Raw genomic sequence first — 22,289 nt, forward strand, 5'->3', positions numbered from 1 at the left:
TTACTATAGTCATTGATTAGTTCTAGTAATTTTCTAGTGGAGTCTTTAGGGTTTTCTATGTAGAGGATCTATGTCATCTGCAAACAGTGAGAGTTTTACTTCTTTTCCAATTTGGATTCCTTTTATTTTTTTTTCTGCTCTGATTGCTGTGCCCAAAACTTCCAAAACTATGTTGAATAGTAATGGTGAAAGTGGGCACCCTTGTCTTGTTCTGTCTTTAGAGGAAATGCTTTCAATTTTTCACCATTGAGGATAATGTTTGCTGTGGGTTTGTCATATATAGGTTTTATTATGTTGAGGTACGTTCCTTCTATTCCTGCTTTCTGGAGAGTTTTTATCATAAATGGATGTTGAATTTTGTCAAAGGCTTTCTCTGCATCTATTGAGATAATCATATGGTTTTTATTTTTCAATTTGTTAATGTGGTGTATTACATTGATTGATTTGCAGATATTGAAGAATCCTTGCATCCCTGGGAGAAAGCCCACTTGGTCATGGTGTATGATCTTTTTAATGTGTTGTTGGATTCTGATTGCTAGAATTTTGTTAAGGATTTTTGCATCTATGTTCATCAGTGATATTGGCCTGTAGTTTTCTTTTTTTGTGGGATCTTTGTCAGGTTTTGGTATTAGGATGATGGTGGCCTCATAGAATGAGTTTGGAAGTTTACCTTCCTCGGCAATTTTCTGGAAGAGTTTGAGCAGGATAGGTGTTAGCTCTTCTCTAAATTTTTGGTAGAATTCAGCTGTGAAGCTGTCTGGACCTGGGCTTTTGTTTGCTGGAAGATTTTTGATTACAGTTTCAATTTCCATGCTTGTGATGGGTCTGTTAAGATTTTCTATTTCTTCCTGGTTGAGTTTTGGAAAGGTGTACTTTTCTAAGAATTTGTCCATTTCTTCCACGTTGTCCATTTTATTGGCATATAATTGTTGATAGTAGTCTCTTATGATCCTTTGTATTTCTGTGTTGTCTGTTGTGATCTCTCCATTTTCGTTTCTAATTTTATTGATTTGATTTTTCTGCCTTTGTTTCTTGATGAGTCTGGCTAATGGTTTGTCAATTTTATTTATCCTTTCAAAGAACCAGCTTTTGGTTTTGTTGATTTTTGCTATGGTCTCTTTTGTTTCTTTTGCATTTATTTCTGCTCTAATTTTTAAGATTTCTTTCCTTCTACTAACCCTGGGGTTCTTCATTTCTTCCTTTTCTAGTTGCTTTAGGTGTAGAGTTAAGTTATTTATTTGACTTTTTTCTTGTTTCTTGAGGTGTGCCTGTATTGCTATGAACTTTCCCCTTAGGACTGCTTTTACCGTGTCCCACAGGTTTTGGGTTGTTGTCTTTTCATTTTCATTTGTTTCTATGCAAATTTTGATTTCTTTTTTGATTTCTTCTGTGATTTGTTGGTTATTCAGCAGCATGTTGTTCAGCCTCCATATGTTGGAATTTTTAATAATTTTTCTCCTGTAATTGAGGTCTAATCTTACTGCATTGTGGTCAGAAAAGATGCTTGGAATGATTTCTATTTTTTTGAATTTACCAAGGCCCAGGATGTGATCTATCCTGGAGAAGGTTCCATGTGCACTTGACAAAAAGGTGAAATTCATTGTTTTGGGATGAAATGTCCTATAGATATCAATTAGGTCTAACTGGTCTATTGTATCATTAAAAGTTTGTGTTTCCTTGTTAATTTTCTGTTTAGTTGATCTATCCATAGGTGTGAGTGGGGTATTAAAGTCTCCCACTATTATTGCGTTATTGTTAATTTCTCCTTTCATACTTGTTAGCATTTGTCTTACATACTGCGGTGCTCCCGTGTTGGGTGCATATATATTTATAATTGTTATATCTTCTTCTTGGATTGATCCTTTGATCATTATGTAGTGACCTTCTTTGTCTCTTTTCACAGCCTTTGTTTTAAAGTCTATTTTATCTGATATGAGTATTGCTACTCCTGCTTTCTTTTGGTCCCTATTTGCATGGAAAATCTTTTTCCAGCCCTTCACTTTCAGTCTGTATGTGTCCCCTGTTTTGAGGTGGGTCTCTTGTAGACAACATATGTAGGGGTCTTGTTTTTGTATCCATTCAGCCAGTCTTTGTCTTTTGGTTGGGGCATTCAACCCATTTATGTTTAAGGTAATTACTGATAAGTATGATCCCGTTGCCATTTACTTTATTGTTTTGGGTTTGAATTTATACCCCGTTTTTGTGTTTCCTGTCTAGAGAATATCCTTTAGTATTTGTTGGAGAGTTGGTTTGGTGGTGCAGAATTCTCTCAGCTTTGGCTTGTCTGAAAAGCTTTTGATTTCTCCTTCAATACTTTAAAGTACATGAGCCATTTTTAGTTAATTTTTGCATGAGGTATGAGGTTTAGCTTGAGGTTCATTTTGGTTTACTTATGAATACTCAACTGCAGGTAATTCATTGAAAAGATTAACATTCCTCCACTGAACTGCCTTACACCTCTGTCAAAGGCCAGTTAGACATATTTATAAAGCAAGGCATCTTTTGTTTTTGAGAAGTAATTGACATAACCAGCTTTGTTCTTTCTGAAGATTGCTTTGGCTATTTGGGGGTCTCATGTGTCCATACAAATTTTAGGATTTTTGTTGTTGTTCTATTTGAAAAATACCATTCAGATTTTGATAGGGACTGCACTGAATCTGTAGATTGCTTTCAGTAATACAGATATTTTAACAATAGTAATTCTTTCAATACATGAGCATGGAATATCTTTCCATTTATTTGTGTCTGCCTTGATTTCTTTCATCAAAGTCTTAAGTTTTCAGTATACAGGACTTTCACCTCCTTGGTTAAATTTATTTCTTGGTATCTTATTCTTTTTGATGCAATTGTAAGTGGGATTGTTTTCTTAACTTCTCTTCCTGTTGGTTTGTTTTTCGTGTATAGAAACAGGACAGATTTTTGTATGTTGATTTTGTACCCTGCAACTTCATGGGATTCATTAGTTCTAATAGTTTTCTGTAAAGTCTTTTCTATGTATAAAATCAGGTCTTTTGAAAAGAGTCTTTACTTCTTCCTTTCCATTTTGGATTCTGTTTATTTCTTTTTTTTGTCTAACTTCCCTAGAAATTCCAGTACAATGGTGGATAAAAGTGGCAAGAGTGGGCATATGTGTATTGTTCCCGATCTTAGAGGCAAAGTTTTTAGCTTCTCACTGTTGAGTATGATGTTAGTTGTGGGTTTGTCATGTATGGTCTTTATTACATTAAGGTACATTCTCTCCATACCTACTTTGTTGAGAGATTTTATCATAAATACATGTTGAATTTTGTTAAGTGCTTTTTCTGCTTTGAGATGATCATATGATCTTTATCCTTCATTTTGTTAATGTGGTGTATCATGTTGATTGATTTGTGGATGTTGAACCTTCCTTGCATTTCTGGACTAAATCCCACTTAATTATGGTGTTAAAAAGTGAAAAGTGTTAGTTGCTCAGTCCTGTCTGATTCTTTGTGACTCCAGGGACTGGGGCCGGCCAGGCTTCTCTGTCCATGGAATTCTCAAAGCAAGAATACTGGAGTGGGTAGCCATTCCCTTTTCCAGGGGATATTCCTGATCCAAGGTTTGAACCTGGGTCTCCTGCACTGCATGCAGATTCTTTACCATGAGCCACCAGGGAAGCTATAACCCTTTCAATCTGCTGCTAAATTTGATTTGCTAATATTCTGTTGAGAATTTTTGCATCTGTTTTTACCTGAGATGGCAGTCTGTATTTTTTTTTTTTCCAGGAATCTATCTGGTTTTGGTATCAGGGAAGTGCTGGCCTAGTGAAATGAGTTTGGAAGCATCCCATCCTCTTCAGTATTTTGGAAGAGTTTGAGAAGGGTAGGTATTAAATCTTCTTTAAGTGTTTGGTAGAATTTACCAGTGAAGCCATTGATCCTTCTTTTTTGATCAGGAGATTTGTCAATTTTGTTTATCTTTTAAAAGAACCAGACATTGCTTCGTTGATCTTTTCAATGCTTACTTTTTTAGTCTCTATTTCATTTATTTCCACTGTGAACTTTGTTATTTTCCTTCCTTCTACTAACTCTGGGCTTCTCTTTTTCTTCTTCTAGTTCCTACAGGTGTAAAGTTAGATTGTTCATCTGAGATTTTTCTTATTTTCTGAGGTAAGCCTGGATGGCTATGAATTTCCCCCTAGGAACTGCTTACGCTGCATTCCACAGATTTTGGTAAGTTTTATTTCCACTTTTATTTGTCTCAAAATAGTTTTCAATTTCTCCTTTGATTTCTTCATTGATTCATTGGTTGTTCAGTAGCACATTATTTAATATTCACGTATTTGTGATTTTCCCAGTTTTCTTCCTGTACGGGTATCCCTAGTGTTATTGAACTCTGCTTTAACCGCACTTTGCAGACATTCATTTTTATAAATCAAAGGTACCAACCATGTGTTGAGCAAGTATTTCATCATCACTTTTCTAGCAGCATTACCTCACTTTGTGGCTCTGTGTCACATTTGGGTAAGTCTTGCAATATTTCAAATCCTCCACCAGCAAAAAGATTACACTTTGCTGAAGGCACAGATGATGGTCAGCATTTTCAAATAGCAAACTATTTTAAAATTAAGATTGCATATTGTTCTCTTAGATATGCATTGCACACTTAATAGACAACAGTACAGTGTCACTATAACTTTCATATGCACTGGGAAACCAAAAGCTCACATGACTCACTTTACTATGATATTCACTTTACCGCAGTCATTTGAAACCAAACCTGCAATATCTCCAACGTATGCCTATAACTGATTTCTGGTTTCGTACCACTGTGGTTGGAAAAGATGCTTGATATGAGTTTGCCCTTAAATTTATTGGGACTTCTTTTGTGGCCTCATTATGCTTGCCAATACTAATAAGCTCTAAGAAGATAAAAGTTGGCCTGGCTTTTTACCCACTGAAGTCTAAGGCTATGTAAAGTAACATTCTTTTCTCAGGATGTCCATCTCAAATCTATTTTCTTTTTGACCCCAAACCGAAACAGTAATGTTTATTGGTTTTGTCCCACTTCCTTAAATTTTAAAAACTTTTTCAATTTAGAATAATTATGGACTTAGAGGAAGGTGCAAGAATAGTAGAGTTCTGTGTGCTTTACCCCCAGGTCTGCTATTTTACATCACTGTGGTATTAATATCATATCAAACCTGGAAATCGACATAGGTCTAGTACAGTTAACCGACCTTACTCATTTTCTATTCATTTTTGCAGGCTTTCATTTGTGTGTGTATGTGTGTTTGTGGTTTTATGCAATTTACCTCATGTATTCCTGTGCGCTTCCCAGATGGCTCAGTGGTAAAGAATCTACTTGCCAATATCTAGTTTCAGTCCCTGGGTTGGGAAGATTCCCTGGAGAAGGAAATGGCAACCTACTCCAGTAGTCTTGCCTGGGAAATCCCATGAACAGAGGAGTTTGGTATGCTACAGTCCATGGGGTTGCAAAAGAGTCTGCCACGATTTAGTGACTGAACAATAGATTCCTATAACCACTGCCACAAACAAGATAGACAATCTTCCAGCACCAGGAGAAACCCCCGGTCCTACTGCTCATCTGACAGTAGCCACCCCCTTCCCACAGACCCTAATCTATTTTCATCTCTGCCATTCTGCTCTTAAAGATGCTCTTAAAAACTCCTAGACAAGTCCAGTACCCTGTCTTCCTCAAGGGCTGCCAGGGAGCTCTAAGCTTCTGGTCTGAGTCACTTCTGAAATCTGACTTGTGATAACAAATCTCTACCAGAGGAACAAAATTTGAAGTCTTTGTATAACATGGTTCTCTCCTCCTCCCTGTGTTTCTCTAGGTCCTCACACCTGAAGACACGCCCTGCAGAGAATGAAAGGCCAGGCTTAGAAAGCACTTCTCCCAGCATGATGTTGATTTCAGCCAGACACATTTCTACAGAGCACCTACTCTATGCAGGGCATTGTTCTGGGCTCTGAGGATACACAGGCTTTGTACTCAAACAAACCTCATTTGGGTTCTGACTCTGCCATTTACCAGCTATGTGATTTTGGGCAACTAATTGACATCTCTGAGCCTCAGGTTCTTCATGAGTAAAACAGCAGTAAGGTTTCCATGAGATCAGACATTTAAAGTGTTTAGCCTAGCAGAGTATCAGTGCTTCTTAAACACTGCTGTAATGATGCTGGTTACACATCCCCAAAGAGCCCAGAGCTTTGCCCACAGAGACTTTTCTTTTCTATGTGTTTTTTAAATTTTCTTTTATTTTTAACTGGAGGATAATTACTTTATAATATTGTGCTGGCTTCTGCCAAACACCAACATGAATCAGCCATAGATATATGTATCCACAGAGACTTTTCAAAGTGGGACAACTTAACTCCATAATTCCATAGAGTAAGAGCTGGAAGTATATTATTTTCACACCTATCCTAAAGTGGCCCAGAGAGGGAAAGTAACTTAGCCACAGTAACACAGCTGATAAGTGTCAAAGGGTGGATTAGAACCCAAGTTTCTGACTCTTCAGTTCAGTCGCTCAGTCATGTCTGAATTTTTCTGACCCCATGGACTGCAGCATGCCAGACTTCCCTGTCAATCACCAACTCCCAGAGCTTGCTCAAACTCATGTGCATCGAGTCAGTGATGCCATCCAATCATCTCATCCTCTGTCATCCCCTTCTCCTCCAGCTTTCAATCTTTCCCAGCATCAGGGTCTTTTCCAGTGAGCCTGTTCTTCGCATCAGGTGGCCAAAGTACTGGAGTTTCAGTTTCAGCATCAGTCCTTCCAATGAATATTCAGGACTGATTTCCTTTACGATTGACTAGTTTGATCTTGCAGTCCAAGGGACTCTCAAGAGTCTTCTCCAACATCACAATTCATAAGCATCAATTCTTCAGCACTCAGCTTTCTTTATGGTCCAACTCTCACATCCATACATGACCCCTGGAAAAACCATAGCCTTGACTAGACGGACCTTTGTTGGCAAAGTAATGTCTCTGCTTTTTAATATGCTATCTAGGTTGGTCATAGCTTTCCTTCCAAGGAGCAAGTGTCTTTTAATTTCATGGCTGCAGTCACCATCTGCAGTCATTTTGGAGCCCCCCAAATATAGTCTGTCACTGTTTCCATTGTTTCCCCATCTATTTGCCATGAAGTGATGGCATCAGATACCACGATCTTCATTTTTGAATGTTGAGTTTTAAGCCAGCTTTTTCACTCTCCTCTTTCATTTTCATCAACAAGCTCTTTAGTTCCTCTTCACTTTCTGCCATAAGGGTGGTGTCATCTACATATCTGAGGTTATTGATATTTCTCCTAGCAATCTTGATTCCAGGCTGTGCTTCATCTAACCTGGTATTTCTCATGATGTACTCTGCATAGAAGTTAAATAAGCAGGGTGACAATATACAGCCTTGACGTACTCCTTTTCCAATTTGGAACCATTCTGTTGTTCCATGTCCAGTTCTAACTGTTGCTTCTTGACCTGCATACAGATTTCTCAGGAGGCAGGTAAGGTGGTCCGGTATTCCCATGTCTTGAAGAATTTCCACAGTTTGTTGTGATCCACACAGTCAAAGGCTTTGGCATAGTCAATAAAGCAGAAGTAGATGTTTTTCTGGAACTCTCTTGCTTTTTCGATGACCCAAAGGATGTTGGCGATTTGATCTCTGGTTCCTCTGCCTTTTCTAAAACCACCTTGAACATCTGGAAGTTCTTGTTTCTGGTGCTCTTGGAACTTTCCCAGTTCCAGTTGAAGTGTCTCCCTCCATGGAAGTCTGATCACCTCCTCAAAGCCTACACACCCTCAGGTCGTCTCTTATACACTCTCATGGTACTCCATCATTTATTTGCTTTGTCATATTTTTTGCCTCTGTGCATTTTGTGCAGTCTTTTGATTGCCATCTCTCCCCTGAACAGTAGGCTCCATAAAGGCAGGTACTGCTCAGAAGGGTAGGGAGGCTACCCACAGGAAAGATGGGCAGATGAGTGATGGTGAATGCTCTGTCCACGACAACAGGCTGCTTCCCTGTGGGCAGTCGCTGGCTGCTCCAAGGGTGAGGCTGGCCAGGACTATGTCCCTCACCAGCCCGATGGGGCTCTGAGCACAGAAACAATCACCCCCAGGGAGCAGAGCCTTGGAAAGAATTGCCAGGGCCACCTGCACCCAAGCAGGACCAGGTGAGACTGATGAAAGCAGACTGCACTTCAGAAGGGTGAGTGTCTCATACCTGGGCTTCTGCAGGGGCCACACAGGAATCTGGAATCCTAGGATGATTCGTGGTTTCACATACTGGGGCCTGATCATGATGATTGTTCTGCTTACATAGAGCAAAACTTCTTTCTGTTTTATCTTCAATTTAATGTCCTTTTATTTTCCCAGTTTCTAATGGAGCACCTGTGGGCCTATCTATGTCTGTCTGTCTTTCTCTCCATCTACCCCTCCCCTTCTCTTCCTAACAGGTCTTCTCTCTCATCCCTTTTCTCAGGAGGTCTCCTCCCTCACTCAGTAATTCAGAGGATATGTCTCAAGGAGAAATGATTCCTCCTCTTAAAAAAATTTTTTTTATTTGGCTGTGCCAGGTTTTAGTTGCAGCACGTGGGAATCCAGTTCCCTGAGCAGGGAGTGATCGAACTGGTGCCCCCTGCAGTAGGCGGGTGGAGTCTTAACCACTGGGTCACCAGGGAAGTCCCGATAATTCCTCTTTTAGCCCGAGTGGCCTTGCTGCCTGGCTAGCCCAGGGGCTTCTGTACTGCAGTGGGACTCATTCCTCTGACTTCCTGTGGCTTGGATCCAGTATCGATTCATGTGTGTCTGGCAGACTATCTTGTTTCCTGACATCCATGGCTCTGATTTCTCCTCTCTTCACTCAGACAAGGTACGCAACTACGCATCTCAGCCCCAACTTAGCACTTTATGACTTAGGGCCTGTCTCCTCTCTGTGCCTCAGTTTCCCTATCTGTAAAGTGGACATATTAATGGCACCTACCTTGCCAGGTTTTATGGGGTTTAACATAACCACTTGTGTGACAGCCCCAGGCTTAGTGTGTAGTAAGCGCTCAATAGTTAGTGATCCTAAATCTTATGATCACCATTATCCTTCCTCCAAAAATACTTTTCTCTTTGTTCTCTGTCTCCATCAAGAGGTGTGTCCAGAGAGTAGGTACCCAGCCATCTGCTTAACCCCACATGTGTACATGCCCAGTCATTAAGTCGTGTCCAACTCTTTTGCAACCCCATGGACTGTAGCCCGCCAGGCTCCTCCATCCGTGGGATTTCCCAGGCAAGAATACTGGAGTGGGTTGCCATTTCCTTCTCCAGGGGATCTTCCTGACCCAGGGATTGAACCCACATCTCCTGCATTGGCAGGCGGACTCTTTACCACTGAGCCCCCAGGGAAGCCCTTAACCCCCACAGCGCTGTACCCCATCTGCAGGCATTTTGTGGTCGGATGCCTAGTCTCTCTCTCCCCACTCAGCGGTGGCTCTGCTGTCACTGATGCCCATTTCCTGAGAGTCCCCAGGACTCCACACACACGGAGGGCAGGCCTCTGGGTCCTGAACTCCACCTACCATGTGCTTCTCCTGCCTCAGGGCCGCGTCCAACTGCAGCAGGTCTTTTAAGTGAAGGTTGTAGACACACAAGTCAAGGTCCACACTGAAAAATGCAAAGAGAAACAGAAGAGACTTTCAGCGGATTTGAAGTGGGGCCCGAGGTTGCCGAGTTATCAGGACAGCCCTGCTCAGGAGGAGCCACGGTGCACCCTGACTGCAGACGTTAAATTCAGCAGTGTGCTAAGATTCCTCACGGCCACCCAGGGCGCTGAGGAGAAATCAAAGAACACATCTGAAACCCACGTGTGGCCAGAAGGGTACAGCTCTTGAGAATCAAAGACGGGAGACAGGAACAGATGGAAGGTAAGAAAAATGAACACTTCCTCTGGCCCTGCCCCCGGCATTTTCAGGTCTAGCATCAAGTGTCATCCTTCCCCTCTGCCATCATGCACACATTCTCATGCCCATTTTACAGATGGGAAAACTGACTCAGGAAATCAACAGTCAGAGAAACCTAGTAGCAATCATGTGGTCATAGGGGCAGATAAGTGACAGCATGTAGATAAAGGCCTTTGACTTTTTCTCCTGCATAAGCAAAGGTGTTTTAAATACTACATTCCCACCTGAGCTATTACGAGTTCTCTACGTCTGAATGCTCAGAAATATCCCTTTCCAGCCTGGCAGGGGAGCCAAGAAAGCTCCAAGTCAATGGCGTCCGTCCTTTCTGGGGCCCCCTGCAGGGTCAACATCTTCTGAGCCTGCTCTCTCCCCAGCTCTGAGCCAGGTTGTGCCTTGTTCATCTCGCCCAAGGCCCGCGGGGACTTGCAGAAATTCAGAGTCGACAGGGGCCTGAGGACCAATACACAAATCTGCTGACTCCTTTACTGAATAATTACTGTGTGCTGAACTCTGCTCTGGACTGGGCACTTTGGCAGTTTAGAGCGTGGACTGCTACTGGGCACTTTGGCAGTTTAGAGCATGGACTGCTAACGACAAGGCACCAGGGTCAAACTTGACTCCAACACTCACCTGCTGTGTGATCTTGGGCAAGTCACAGCCTCTCTGTGTCTCATTTTATTCTTTGTAAAATGAAGGCAATATTAGCATCTACTTCACAACCTTAATGACTGAAGGCTGTTAAGAGGAATTAATTATTTGACTCATGAATATTTATTCATCACTGCATCTGTCTCAGGCTCCCACTGGCTGGTAGGACACAGCTGTGAATAAGACAGATCTGGTCTTCGTGCTCACAAGATAATGTCTGCAAAGTGCTTAGTATTTTGTACACAGAAGGCACTTAACCAGTTCCAGCACTGCTATGCAGGGCATGAGGCAGGTCAGTGATTAGAAGAGGCCCTCCTATCTCTCTTCAGGACCCAGGCTGGGTTCCCTAACCCCTCTGCCGGCCAACGCCACACGTTCAGCTCCAGCTCTGACACTGGGTCGCTGTGTGTCCACGGCTGAGTCCTTAACCACTCTGGGCCTCCGTTTCCTCCACTGACCAGGATATGGCCTGTCAGTCTGAGTCCTCCACCTGGCCCCTCCTCACCTCTCGCAGGTCAGCACTTCGGGGAAGCTGCTCGCCCCGAGGAAGCTGCGACCCAGGAACCTGTCGTCGCTGGCGGCCGAGTGGACGCTGGAAGAGGAGCTGCAGTCGTCCTTCTCGGCCTGGCTCAGGCTCCCCAGGCTGCTGGAAGGGGACGCCTCCAGCGGCTGGTTCGGCAGGACGGCCTGCTTTAAGGTTTCGTGCAGAGATGGGTTGGAGGAACCGTCGGCCAGAGGCTGGGGGACAGGAGACAAAGCGCCCTCTCAGTCCACGTGACCCATCACCAGCGTGTTTCTGTAATTCTACCCACGACACACGCAGTGGGTCCCAGGAAGGCCAGGCCAGGGAGGATGGGGAGGGTGTGAGTGGATTTTGCAGCTTCTACCCCAGGGGCATGGCCATGGCCCCAGGGACCCGCATCACAGCTCCTGTCTCATCCTTGTCCCTGGAGGCCAGCCCCTCTGTACCAGGCTCCTCCCCGCCAGCTCTCAGACCCCACCTTCTCTGTCTGTCGACCCACCTTCCTTATCAGGGAACGCCCCTGCCCCCTGCCATGACCACACGAGGACACAGCCTAGTGCCTGGCACAGCCGGAGGGCTCAGCAAACATCAGCCGTCCGTGTGTCCAGCCTCAAATCTGCTGCTCCCAGAGGTGTGTACAGAGGGCACTGAGCTGGTGACCAGCTCCAAACCCTCACTGTCATCCCATGCTTCTGGGCCTTTCCGGACTCTGGTTCCCATGCCTCAAATTCCCCTCACTCACCGTCTGTGGAGCAGAAACCTCCTTCCCTCCGGACACAGACCCTTGCATCTTCCTTCCCTGCTCCCTGGGCCCAGCCCGGGGTGGAATCCACAGGTCCCGGGTCACTTCTGTCCTGCCTGCTACCACACACTGTCCTACAAGATCTGCAGGGCTGGGAGGGCCTCCAGGTGAGGACAGTGCCCTCCTGACCACCGGATAATCTGCAGTGCCCACCACCGAGCCTGCCCAGCACAGGTACTCATGAGGAATAAACGTCCTGAATCTGGGAGTTTCGAGCTGTCACCCACCCACCAGATAGTGAAGGAAGTGGTTCCTAGTGTGTGTCCAGGAGGCAGTTCCATGAACTATAAGCAGTTACTGCTCACTGTGAATGTTCCACAGAAAAATTAGTTTAGGAAAGTCTGTGTAAACAAAGTAGAATCATTTATCCCCCCTTTTTGGCCGTGTCACAGCTTATGGGATCTTAATTCCCCAATTAGGGACTGAACCCGTGTCCCTTTTTGGGAGCATGGAGTTTTAACCACTGGACCGCCAGGAAAGCCCCTGGAATCATTTCTTTGGTGCAGGAATTCTCAGAGCTTTCGATACGCCCTGCTGTCCTCAAAAGCAAATAATAATTTAAAAAACTGAATGTGTACTGAGTGTGCAGACATCATAAACTGTTCTAAGTCCTACACCCAATACCCCATCTAACCCTCAAGATGACTAGGTGAGGCAGAAGGGCCCTTTATCCCCATTTAGTTGATGAAGAAACTGAGGCCCTGAGAAGTCAGGAAATGGCTAGGAGTAAATGGCTGAGCTGGGAGCTAGGTTCAAGCCTGTCTTCTTTATCACCAGGAGAGCAGGCCGTTCTTTCCTTAACTTACTCGAGCAGGAAACTCCTTCTTTCATGGAGCATCTCTTAGGCCGAGGGCTCCCCAAAGCATTAGGGATTATGCTGCCCTCTGCAAAATGCCTGGCCCCAGGTGTGAACTCCTGGCTCCAGGTGTAAGACCTGCGGGTATGACTCTGGCCCAGCCACTTCCTGCAGCATGACCTCCGACAGGTCATTAGCCTCTCTGGGCCTCAGTTTCCTTGTGCATTAAGTGGAGATAACGGTATTATTTTCCTTACAGGAACATGGCGAGGAGAACTGAAACGCCTAATGTATGACAGATGCTGAGTGTTACGCTGGCCCCACAGTAAGTGTTCAGTTAAGTGTCAGCTGCTGGCATGAGTCCTGGGGTCTCTGAATGAGGAGTAATGTTAGTAACTTGTATCAGCATCAGTATTTGTGTCAGTGTTGAAAGAGGAGAGTGGATGCTGCCCTGCTGTGCTGTCGCCTGGCGTCATGAGAATACTTGCTCCACCATGGGCATACCCTGCGCCTGACAACACCATCGTAAAATGGATCCACCCTAAGGGCACGGTCCATTACAAAGCCACAAAATTATCCCTATTAAAATGGCTTGCCATAAAATCCTCAAGTAGGACCCCAAATTGCACATTTGCGTCTCCCCCCTCCTACCCCAATCTCCAGCACGTTACTGGTAAATTGCATTTCTAAGACGGAGCTCAGGACGCTTACCCTGAACTTCTGATTGATGGGATAGACGACTTTTGCCTTCAGTGCAAATGCTGTGATATTGCTGTTGAAAGACGGCTCGTATTCCTGGGAAGAAGAAAGAATAAATGGCGTGGGGAGGCTTTTGGTGAAATGAAGGACAAACCACTGAGTTTCCAAAGTGCCACATCCCATTGGTAACAGTGGCCCTGGGAAGGGACGACAGTAGACACATTTAGAGCCAAGCAGTGCTCACTTGCTAGGAGCATGGATGGATGGATAGATGGACGAATGGATGGATAGATGGATATATGAGTGGATGGACAGATGGATGGGGCAGTTGGATGGATGGATGGATAGATGGGTGTCCGGATGGATGTGGAAGAGACAGAGGTACAGATGGGTGAGGGGATGAATGGACAGATGTTACAAAGCATATTCTTCATTTAATTCCAAGTCTTCAGCTTTGGAAGAAATAAGGAATTAAATAACATGACAACACCAAAACTTTTCCTAAAAGTTGTGAATCACTTTAATATTTTTAGCTCTACCAAGTGTATAAAAACTTACGTGTGGCAATATTCGTGCAAGTCTTTTGATTAGATCATAAAATGAAAAGATGTGCTTTGGCAGATCTTTTCACTTTTCTGAGCCTCCATCTTCCCAGACAGGAAGCAGGTAGCCTATCTCCCCCAGGGACGGGGATGTGGATATGGACAAAGCCCCCAGCGGAGATGCTAGAACAGAGCCCAAGTGAGGCGATGGACCACTTTGAATCTCAGTAGTAAAGAGCTGCCATCAACCTCTGCTCAGGATCCATCTCCCTGACACAGCTGGACAGACTGACTCGTAGCCTGCTCCACGGCCCCATATCCTCTCTGTATTGCTCTCCTGTTAGGGTCACCCCTGGGCTTTGCACAGTCAGTGCTGAATAAGGGCTTGGACACATCCAGTGGGTGAATGAAGTCAAGCAGACAGATCAGTCAGGAGCCTGGCCCTCCAGGTAGGGAGGAATCTCAACTCAGCAATTCTGAACCAGATGCCAACACCTTTCTACTAAATCTTAAAAAAAAAAAAAAGAACTCCATGACAAACGATTGGTTGCCAATTGCCACATTCTCCTTGGAACCACATACCCTATCACAGGGAATGCAGAAGAACTTATCACTTCCTCACAACATGAGACATTGAAACAGCACCCGACAGAGCCTGTGATGTGGGTTGTACCCATCTTCAGAGAGGATTTCACCACAGTGCCCTTCTGAGCGGGACAGAAGGAAGCTCTGTGGCAGGGCCCCAGGTCTTGTCATGTCTGTCTCTACCTGTGCATGTGCTAAGTCACTTGAGTCATGTCCAACTCTTTGCGACCCCGTGGACTGCAGTCCACCAGGCTCCTCTGTCCATGGGATTCTCCAGGCAAGAATACTGGCGGGGTTGCCATGCCCTCCTCCAGGGGATCTTCCTGACCCAGGGATCGAACCCAGGTCTTTATGTCTAGCTGCACTGGCAGGCAGTTTCTTTACCACTGCTTACAAAAACAGACTCAGATGACAAGAATGGGGGACGTCCACCAACATGTGCCCCCTCCTTAAACTTCCAAGGATGCTGCCATTTCCCAGATGGAGAAGATGGCACAGAGAGGTTGAGCTGTGCACCCAAGGTCACACAGCTACTAAATGTCCAGATCGGGACTAGAGCTCAGATTCCCTAGCTCTCCTCTTCAGCTGCCACTGTCCGTCTCCTTCCATGAGATAGAAATGAGAGGGAGAGCCATGCAATTGCAAGGTCAGTGGGAGTTTAGAGGAGAAGCCCCCAGGTCAGCCTCACCACCCCCCAGGGACACAAGTCAGATCCGGAGGTACTGGTCACTCCCACACCTGCCACATCCAATCAACCACGAATCCCACCACCCTAACCTTCTAAGCATCTCTCTAGGGCCACAATTCAGGCCCAAGCCATCATCGTACTTACCCCAATGGGCTGAAACAGCCTCTTACCTGACTCCCTGTGCATGTACCAAGGACTTACTGCGTGCTACCACTGGATGGATGTCTGCTCATTTCACTATGACTCAGTCATGATCATGCCCATTTTATAGAGAGGTAAAGCAAGGCTCAGAGGTGGACACTTTCTAATCCAGTCTCCCCAAAGCAATCAAATGACTTTTTAAAAAAAAAAATGATTGCTTTTTTTTTTTTTTTTAATTTTTGGCTGCACAGGCTCTTTGTTGCAGCATGCATGCGAGCTTTCTCTAGTGAGAGCACTCAAGCTTAGGTGCCCTGCGGCATGTAGAATCTTAGTTCCCCGACCAGGGATCGAACCTGTGTCCCCTGCATTGGAAGGTGGATTCTCAACCACTGAACCACTAGGGAAGTCTCTCAAACAAGCTTTTAACCATACAACTCCCCTCGCTTCCTGGCTTTCCTTGGATCTGAGTGAATACAGAATAGCTGCCCCCAGCCCCCAGCAGCCCATCAGTCACAGTCTCTTGAATCTTTGCTGGGAAGATGGTACAACAGCGTGGCAGTAAGACCAAAAAGGCTGACTTCAGAACTGGTGACATACTTTGCGAGGCCCAGTGCCAAATGAAAATAGGGGCTGGCGTGCGTGTGTGTGGGAGGGGCCCTTAGTCAAAAGTGATTAAGAATTTCAAGACAGCAAAGTCCAGGAACAGGGAGGGGGTAACTGGGCAGAGGGCCTCAGTGGCCACACGGGAGGTCATCTGCCTATGAAGCTGGCCTCCAGAGATGATCCAGAGAAGACACACTTCTTCAAGGAAAGATGAGGAAGCAGAAAGGGTGCTGTGCGTTTTGACACTTCTTCCAAACAGAGGTGGAGAGAAAGGACAGAGTGGACGGGGGTGGAAGATGAGAGGAAGGATTGTTCTCTGCCTTCCAGGGGCTCATCTTCTACAGGGGCGACACCAAACACACACTGCACTTCAGGGAAACATAATATAAGAAATAAAGGATGTAGACGCAGGGGTCCACCTGAGATGTGCAGAAGTGGAGCTGAGGACCGGGAGCCTGGGCCGTTTCCAGTTTCTCACAGTGCTTCTTATTAAGTTCCACTGTCCTCTAAATTCTGATCATCTCCCCAACCGTAGCAACACAATTATTCAGAAAATAGGCTGTAGTGCAGATTTACAATGTAAAACTTCTTCAGCTGAAGCAACGCAATTATTCAGAAAATTAAAACATAATTGTCGGAAAAGAAAAACCATTTCACTCGCCCACAAAAGGTACTCTTTTCAGCAAATGCAAAGACACATCCAGAGGGGAGCTGTGCCCCACCACCCCTCGCTTCTCCGAAGCCAAAGGACAGGACGAGGCTGTGAAGCAGCAGTTCCCAGAGTCTTCTGGAACTTTCTGTGTATTTTTGGCTAATGTGAGCTATTTATCGAAGCAGAGTTCATGCAAGGAGTGATATGGACCCCAAATGCCTTGGTTTTCTGGGCATTGGAGGGTGTCAGGGTTACAGCTCATCGCCCTGTTAAAGTCAGCCCTGCCCTCATTCCTTGACAAGCTCAGTCTGCTGTAGACAGGGGTATTTCGGCAAAGCCGGTCACGGGAACAGGCAGATCTGTAACTCTTGGCAATTATTAGCTAGATAATGGGCAGTGGCGAGGCACAGCTAAATAGTTCACAGGTAAAACATTACTAGGTGGAAGAAGTGGGTTAGCCTTCTGGGAGGCAGACAGACTGGGCTCCCCAGCAAGGACTGATTCATTCTGTGCTAGAAGGATTTTCAGAGTTGATTCCTGGGTGACCCTAAGGGGCCGCCACCACCACCGTCATCACAAAGCTCAGAGCCTTGAGGCTCAGAGAGGTTGTGTCGCTTGCCCAACAGCACACAGCACACAGGTGGCAGAGCTGGGCCTGGGTTCCAGGATTCTGGATCCCAAAGCCAGCGTTTTTGCATCATATCTGAGGTCGTCTTCTATGTGAGAAAAGTTTTTTTCAAATAGGTTTATTGAGATATCATTCATGCTACTAAACTGTGTAAATTGTACAATGTAATGCTTTTTGGTGTATTCACAGATACATGCAGCCCTTGCTACAGTCAATTTTAGAACATTTTTGTCATTTTGTAAGAAACCTGTACCCTTTAGCTGTCCCCTCTACCCCTCCCACCCCCTGTCCCTACCCTAAGCAACTACCAATCTGCTTTTGGTCTCTTTATGTTTACCTGTTCCAGACATTTCAGATGCTTGGAATCTTATGACACGTGGTCTTTTGTGACCAGTTTCTTTCAGTTAGCATCCTATTTTCAAGGTTTATCCGTATTATTTTTACGACTGAATGGTATTTCATTGTATGGAGCGACCACATTCTGATTACTTGTTCATCAGCTGATGGACATTTGGAGTTTCCAAGTTTGGGCTACTGTGAACAGGGCTGTCAGGAATATTTGCCCACAGGTTTTCTCATGGATCTTTGTTTTCATTTCTGTCAGCAGAGTTTTAATCCTACGTGGTGAGGGGATCAGAGGGAATGAGAGAGACAGATGAGGGAGAGAGAGAAACTAAGACAGAGAGACATTCCACAGCCGCACTGTCACACAGAGACACGTGGAGACACAAAGAGAGAGATGGACATACAGGTGGATGCAGTGATACGCACACAGACAGACACTGGAGAGACAAGCACCTGGAAACAGAGGCTGAGCAAGTCAGCTGGAGACACACAGCACAGACGAGGAAAGGCGGACTCATCTCTGGGAACAGCCAGGCGCTCTCTCTTCCTCTGCAGCTCTGGGGCTTCCGATCCCTGAAGTACGGATAGTGTGTGACTCTCGAAAACTGGATTTTCAGCTTATCCAGAAGCTTCCCCTATGGATTTCCAACTTTTTGGTGAAATTTGTTTTAAAACACCCGGCCCGCTTTCCTCCTTTGGTAAGCGGAGGCTGCAGTCAGGTCCCTGACTGTCAGAGGCCATGGGGGTGTGGGGACGCAGCCCTCCCGGACAGGAGTTGAACATCCCCAGGTCCAAATATCAGCTTCAAGGCTTGGGACAGTGACCTGGCTCCACAAGACTCAGTTTCCCCATCTGGAAAATGGGCATATAAACAAGGTCTATATCATGGAGTGCTGAAAGGATTGCATGAGAGAATTCACTTGATGGTTTACATCACTCAAAAATGACATATGTAAAAATGCCTTGAATCCAGTAGGTACTAAATAAGAAACTTTGTTCTATCTTTCTGCCTTTCCCAGCATCTTTCTCTCTTTCTTTCTCACTCTTTCCCTCCCTCTTTACCTAGATGTCTATATTTACCTTTTGGCAATTGATGCTGAATGACTGGAGTCTGTGGTACCTTCTAGGGACTAGGAAGTGACTAGAAGTCACTCATTCTTTCTTTGGAAGAAATGCCCCCTTCATCCATGGCGCTCATGTATGAAGTGATACCCTATGGGCTGACTCAGGATGGGGGACGTCGGGGGAGGGGACAAAAAGAAAGGTATAGGGAACATCTATCTCTTAACATTTCCATCAGAGGCCCAGAACTCCCACTCCCAGATACTTACTCAAAAGAAATGAAACAAAATGAAAACAAACTTACAGAATATCGGAAATAAAAGCAAAAATAAGCAAATGGGACCTAATTAACCTTAAAAGCTTCTGCACATCAAAGGAAACTATCAGCAAGGTGAAAAGACAGCCTTCAGAATGGGAGAAAATAATAGCAAATGAAGCAACTGACAAACAACTAATCTCAAAAATATACAAGCAACTCCTACAGCTCAACTCCAGAAAAATAAATGACCCAATCAAAAAATGGGCCAAAGAACTAAATAGACATTTCTCCAAAGAAGACATACAGATGGCTAACAAACACATGAAAAGATGCTCAACATCACTCATTATCAGAGAAATGCAAATCAAGACCACTATGAGGTACCATTTCACACCAGTCAGAATGGCTTCGATCCAAAAGTCTACAAATAATAAATGCTGGAGAGGGTGTGGAGAAAAGGGAACCCTCTTACACTGTTGGTGGGAATGCAAACTAGTACAGCCACTATGGAGAACAGTGTGGAGATCCCTTAAAAAACTGGAAATAGAACTGCCTTATGATCCAGCAATCCCACTGCTGGGCATACATACTGAGGAAACCAGAAGGGAAAGAGACACGTGTACCCCAATGTTCATCGCAGCACTGTTTATAATAGCCAGGACATGGAAGCAACCTAGATGTCCATCAGCAGATGGATGGATAAGAAAGCTGTGGTACATATACACAATGGAGTATTACTCAGCCATTAAAAAGAATTCATTTGAATCAGTTCTAATGAGGTGGATGAAACTGGAGCCTATTATACAGAGTGAAGTAAGCCAGAAAGAAAAACACCAATACAGTATACTAACGCATATATATGGAATTTAGAAATATGATAACAATAACCCTGTGTACTAGACAGCAAAAGAGACACTGATGTATGGAACAGTCCTATGGACTCTGTGGGAGAGGGAGAGGGTGGGAAGATTTGGCAGAATGGCATTGAAACATGTAAAATATCATGTATGAAAGGAGATGCCAGTCCAGGTTCAATGCACAATACTGGATGCTTGGGGCCAGTGCACTGGGACGACCCAGAGGGATGGTATGGGGAGGGAGGAGGGAGGAGGGTTCAGGATGGGGAGCACATGTATACCTGTGATGGATTCATTTTGATATTTGGCAAAGCTAATACAATTATGTAAAGTTTAAAAATAAAATAAAATTAAAAACAAACAAACAAACAAACTTACACACACTCACAGATGCCTTGTTCAGAATAACCAGGCATGGAAACCAACCCACACTTGGTGACACATCCCCAGAGCAGACTGAGCAATTGAAAGGGACAAATGACTGATCAGTGCAGCAACCTAGACCAGCAGGCACAAGAAAGCGTGTGATTGCTCTTATGTAAAACTTGAGAGCAGCAAAACCAATCATGGCAATGGAAACTGTAGCAGTGGCTGTCTGTGCAAGGAGCACTGAAGAAATTTCTGGAATAAAGGAACATTCCTGATTGGGGTCTCGGTGACAAGAGTGTATGCGCTTGTCACTCATTAAACTGTAAGTTGAAAATCTGTGTTTTTAGTGTGTAAGTTATACCTCCAAGAGATGCCTACTGGAACATGAAATCTGTTGGGGCTCATCTGGATAATCTGTGTCCTGGACACAGGACATCCTACGTGAGCCTTCTCCGATGCGCCCCAACACCCCACTTACATCTAGAGGCTCCTCATCCTTTGAAGTCAGTGCTTCTCTCTTCCTCCTCCTGGATGGGGACCCAGCTGCCGACGGGGTCTGGATGTTAGACTCCAAATTCCTGAGCAGACTCTGAGTGTCGTCTTTCTAAAACCCAAAGGTGGAGGTGAGCGGGAGAGCATGTCAGAGTCAGTCAGCCAAGTGCCCTGCAGGAGCCATCAGCCCCCCTCCGCCCAGCTGTCATGTCTACTGGTCTCCGCCCCTCCTCCACCGCCTGGCCCTTTGTGTGCAGTGCTCCCCTCCAGGCCCACTGGAAATCAGCTCCACATCCTTCAAGGCTGACCACGTGTCCCCTTCCTGACAATCCCCCAAAGCCCCATCTCAGTGTCCTCAGGCCCTGGAAGTGATACTTGGCTCGAGGCTCATTCCATTGTTCTTCTGAGTTGGTCACCACCATGGCTGCCACCCCCAGTAGCCTGAGAGCTCCTTGCGGTGGGGCAACAGCTTAACACGGATTCTGGTCACAATATTTTCATTAAGTTCAGTTCAGTTCAGTCATTCAGTCGTATCCAACTCTTTGCAACCCCAGGGGCTGCAGCACACCTGGCTTCTCTGTTCATCATCAACTCCCGGAGTTTACTCAAACTCATCCATCAAGTCAGAGATGCCATCCAACCATCTCATCCTCTGTCGTCCCCTTCTCCTCCTGCCCTCAACCTTTCCCAGCATTAGGGTCTTTTCCAGTGAGTCAGTTCTTTGCATCAGGTGGCCAAAGTATTAGAGTTTCAGCTTCAGCATCAGTCCTTCCAATGAATAGTCAGGACTGATTTCCTTTAGGATTGACTGGTTGGATCTCTTTGAAGTCCAAAGGACTCTCAAGAGTCTTCTCCAACACCACAGTTCAAAAGCATCAGTTCTTCGGCACTCAGCTTTCTTTATGGTCCAACTCTCACATCCATACATGACTACTGGAAAATATTTTCACTAGCCAATCAATACATAACTTTTTTTTAATGTGTGTCTCTGTCTAAAGATGCCTGATTTAACATACTGTTGATTCATTAACCTTGAACTCACAGCCAACAGCACTGTAACTCGTGCCTGGACAAAGCTTATCTAACACATGCATTTTCTCCATAGCACAGCACAGCTTCCTTGTCCTTAGAAACACTAGACTGCTGCACTTCAGCGCCACACTTCATTTTCAACAACAAAAGCACCAACAGAAAGCACAAAGATGAGAAGAAAGAAAGGCACTAAAGAGAACATGGAAAGGACACTTGTTGACAGTATGAGTGGACACAAGAAAGCAGAGTGTGGCCTTGTTCAGTCTCATTTGGAAACTGCACGCCAGGCAACTCATATGTTTCTCAACTCTGCTCCTATTCAGGAAGCACTTCAAAAGCGCCCCAAGTGCCCATTTAGGGGATTACAAAATAAATTTTAGTAAGCAGGCAAATATGAAAACACTGAATCCATGAATAATAAGGATCAATTAGTTCACATTAGAAACCATTCTAGAGTTTAAGATTACCTAAGGTATTTCTGCTTTATTGACTATGCCAAAGCCTTTGACTGTGTGGATCACAATAAACTGTGGAAAATTCTTCAAGAGATGGGAATACCAGACCACCTGATCTGCCTCTTGAGAAATTTGTATGCAGGTCAGGAAGCAACAGTTAGAACTGGACATGGAACAACA

At 44.9% G+C, this 22,289-nt stretch overlaps 1 protein-coding gene across 7 annotated transcripts in view; it reads right to left on the bottom strand.

Annotated features, from left to right (window-relative positions):
- EVC (EvC ciliary complex subunit 1) overlaps positions 1-22,289 on the bottom strand; it is a 108,199-nt gene that overhangs the window by 77,736 nt on the left and 8,174 nt on the right. For 4 of the 7 annotated variants that reach the window (XM_027545012.1, XM_027545008.1, XM_027545006.1 and 1 more), the window contains exons 2-6: positions 20,609-20,734; positions 18,037-18,156; positions 13,412-13,495; positions 11,085-11,317; positions 9,551-9,635 (exon numbers count right to left, since the gene is read on the bottom strand). In XM_027545012.1, the coding sequence (XP_027400813.1) occupies positions 9,551-9,635; positions 11,085-11,317; positions 13,412-13,495; positions 18,037-18,156; positions 20,609-20,734 (648 nt within the window). The remainder of the gene's footprint in view (positions 1-9,550; positions 9,636-11,084; positions 11,318-13,411; positions 13,496-18,036; positions 18,157-20,608; positions 20,735-22,289) is intronic. The other 3 variants (XM_027545009.1, XM_027545011.1, XM_027545010.1) reach the window with 1 other exon arrangement.

The sequence above is a fragment of the Bos indicus x Bos taurus genome, chromosome 6 (genome assembly GCF_003369695.1).
Source record: "Bos indicus x Bos taurus breed Angus x Brahman F1 hybrid chromosome 6, Bos_hybrid_MaternalHap_v2.0, whole genome shotgun sequence".
NCBI classification, from domain to species: domain Eukaryota; kingdom Metazoa; phylum Chordata; class Mammalia; order Artiodactyla; family Bovidae; genus Bos; species Bos indicus x Bos taurus.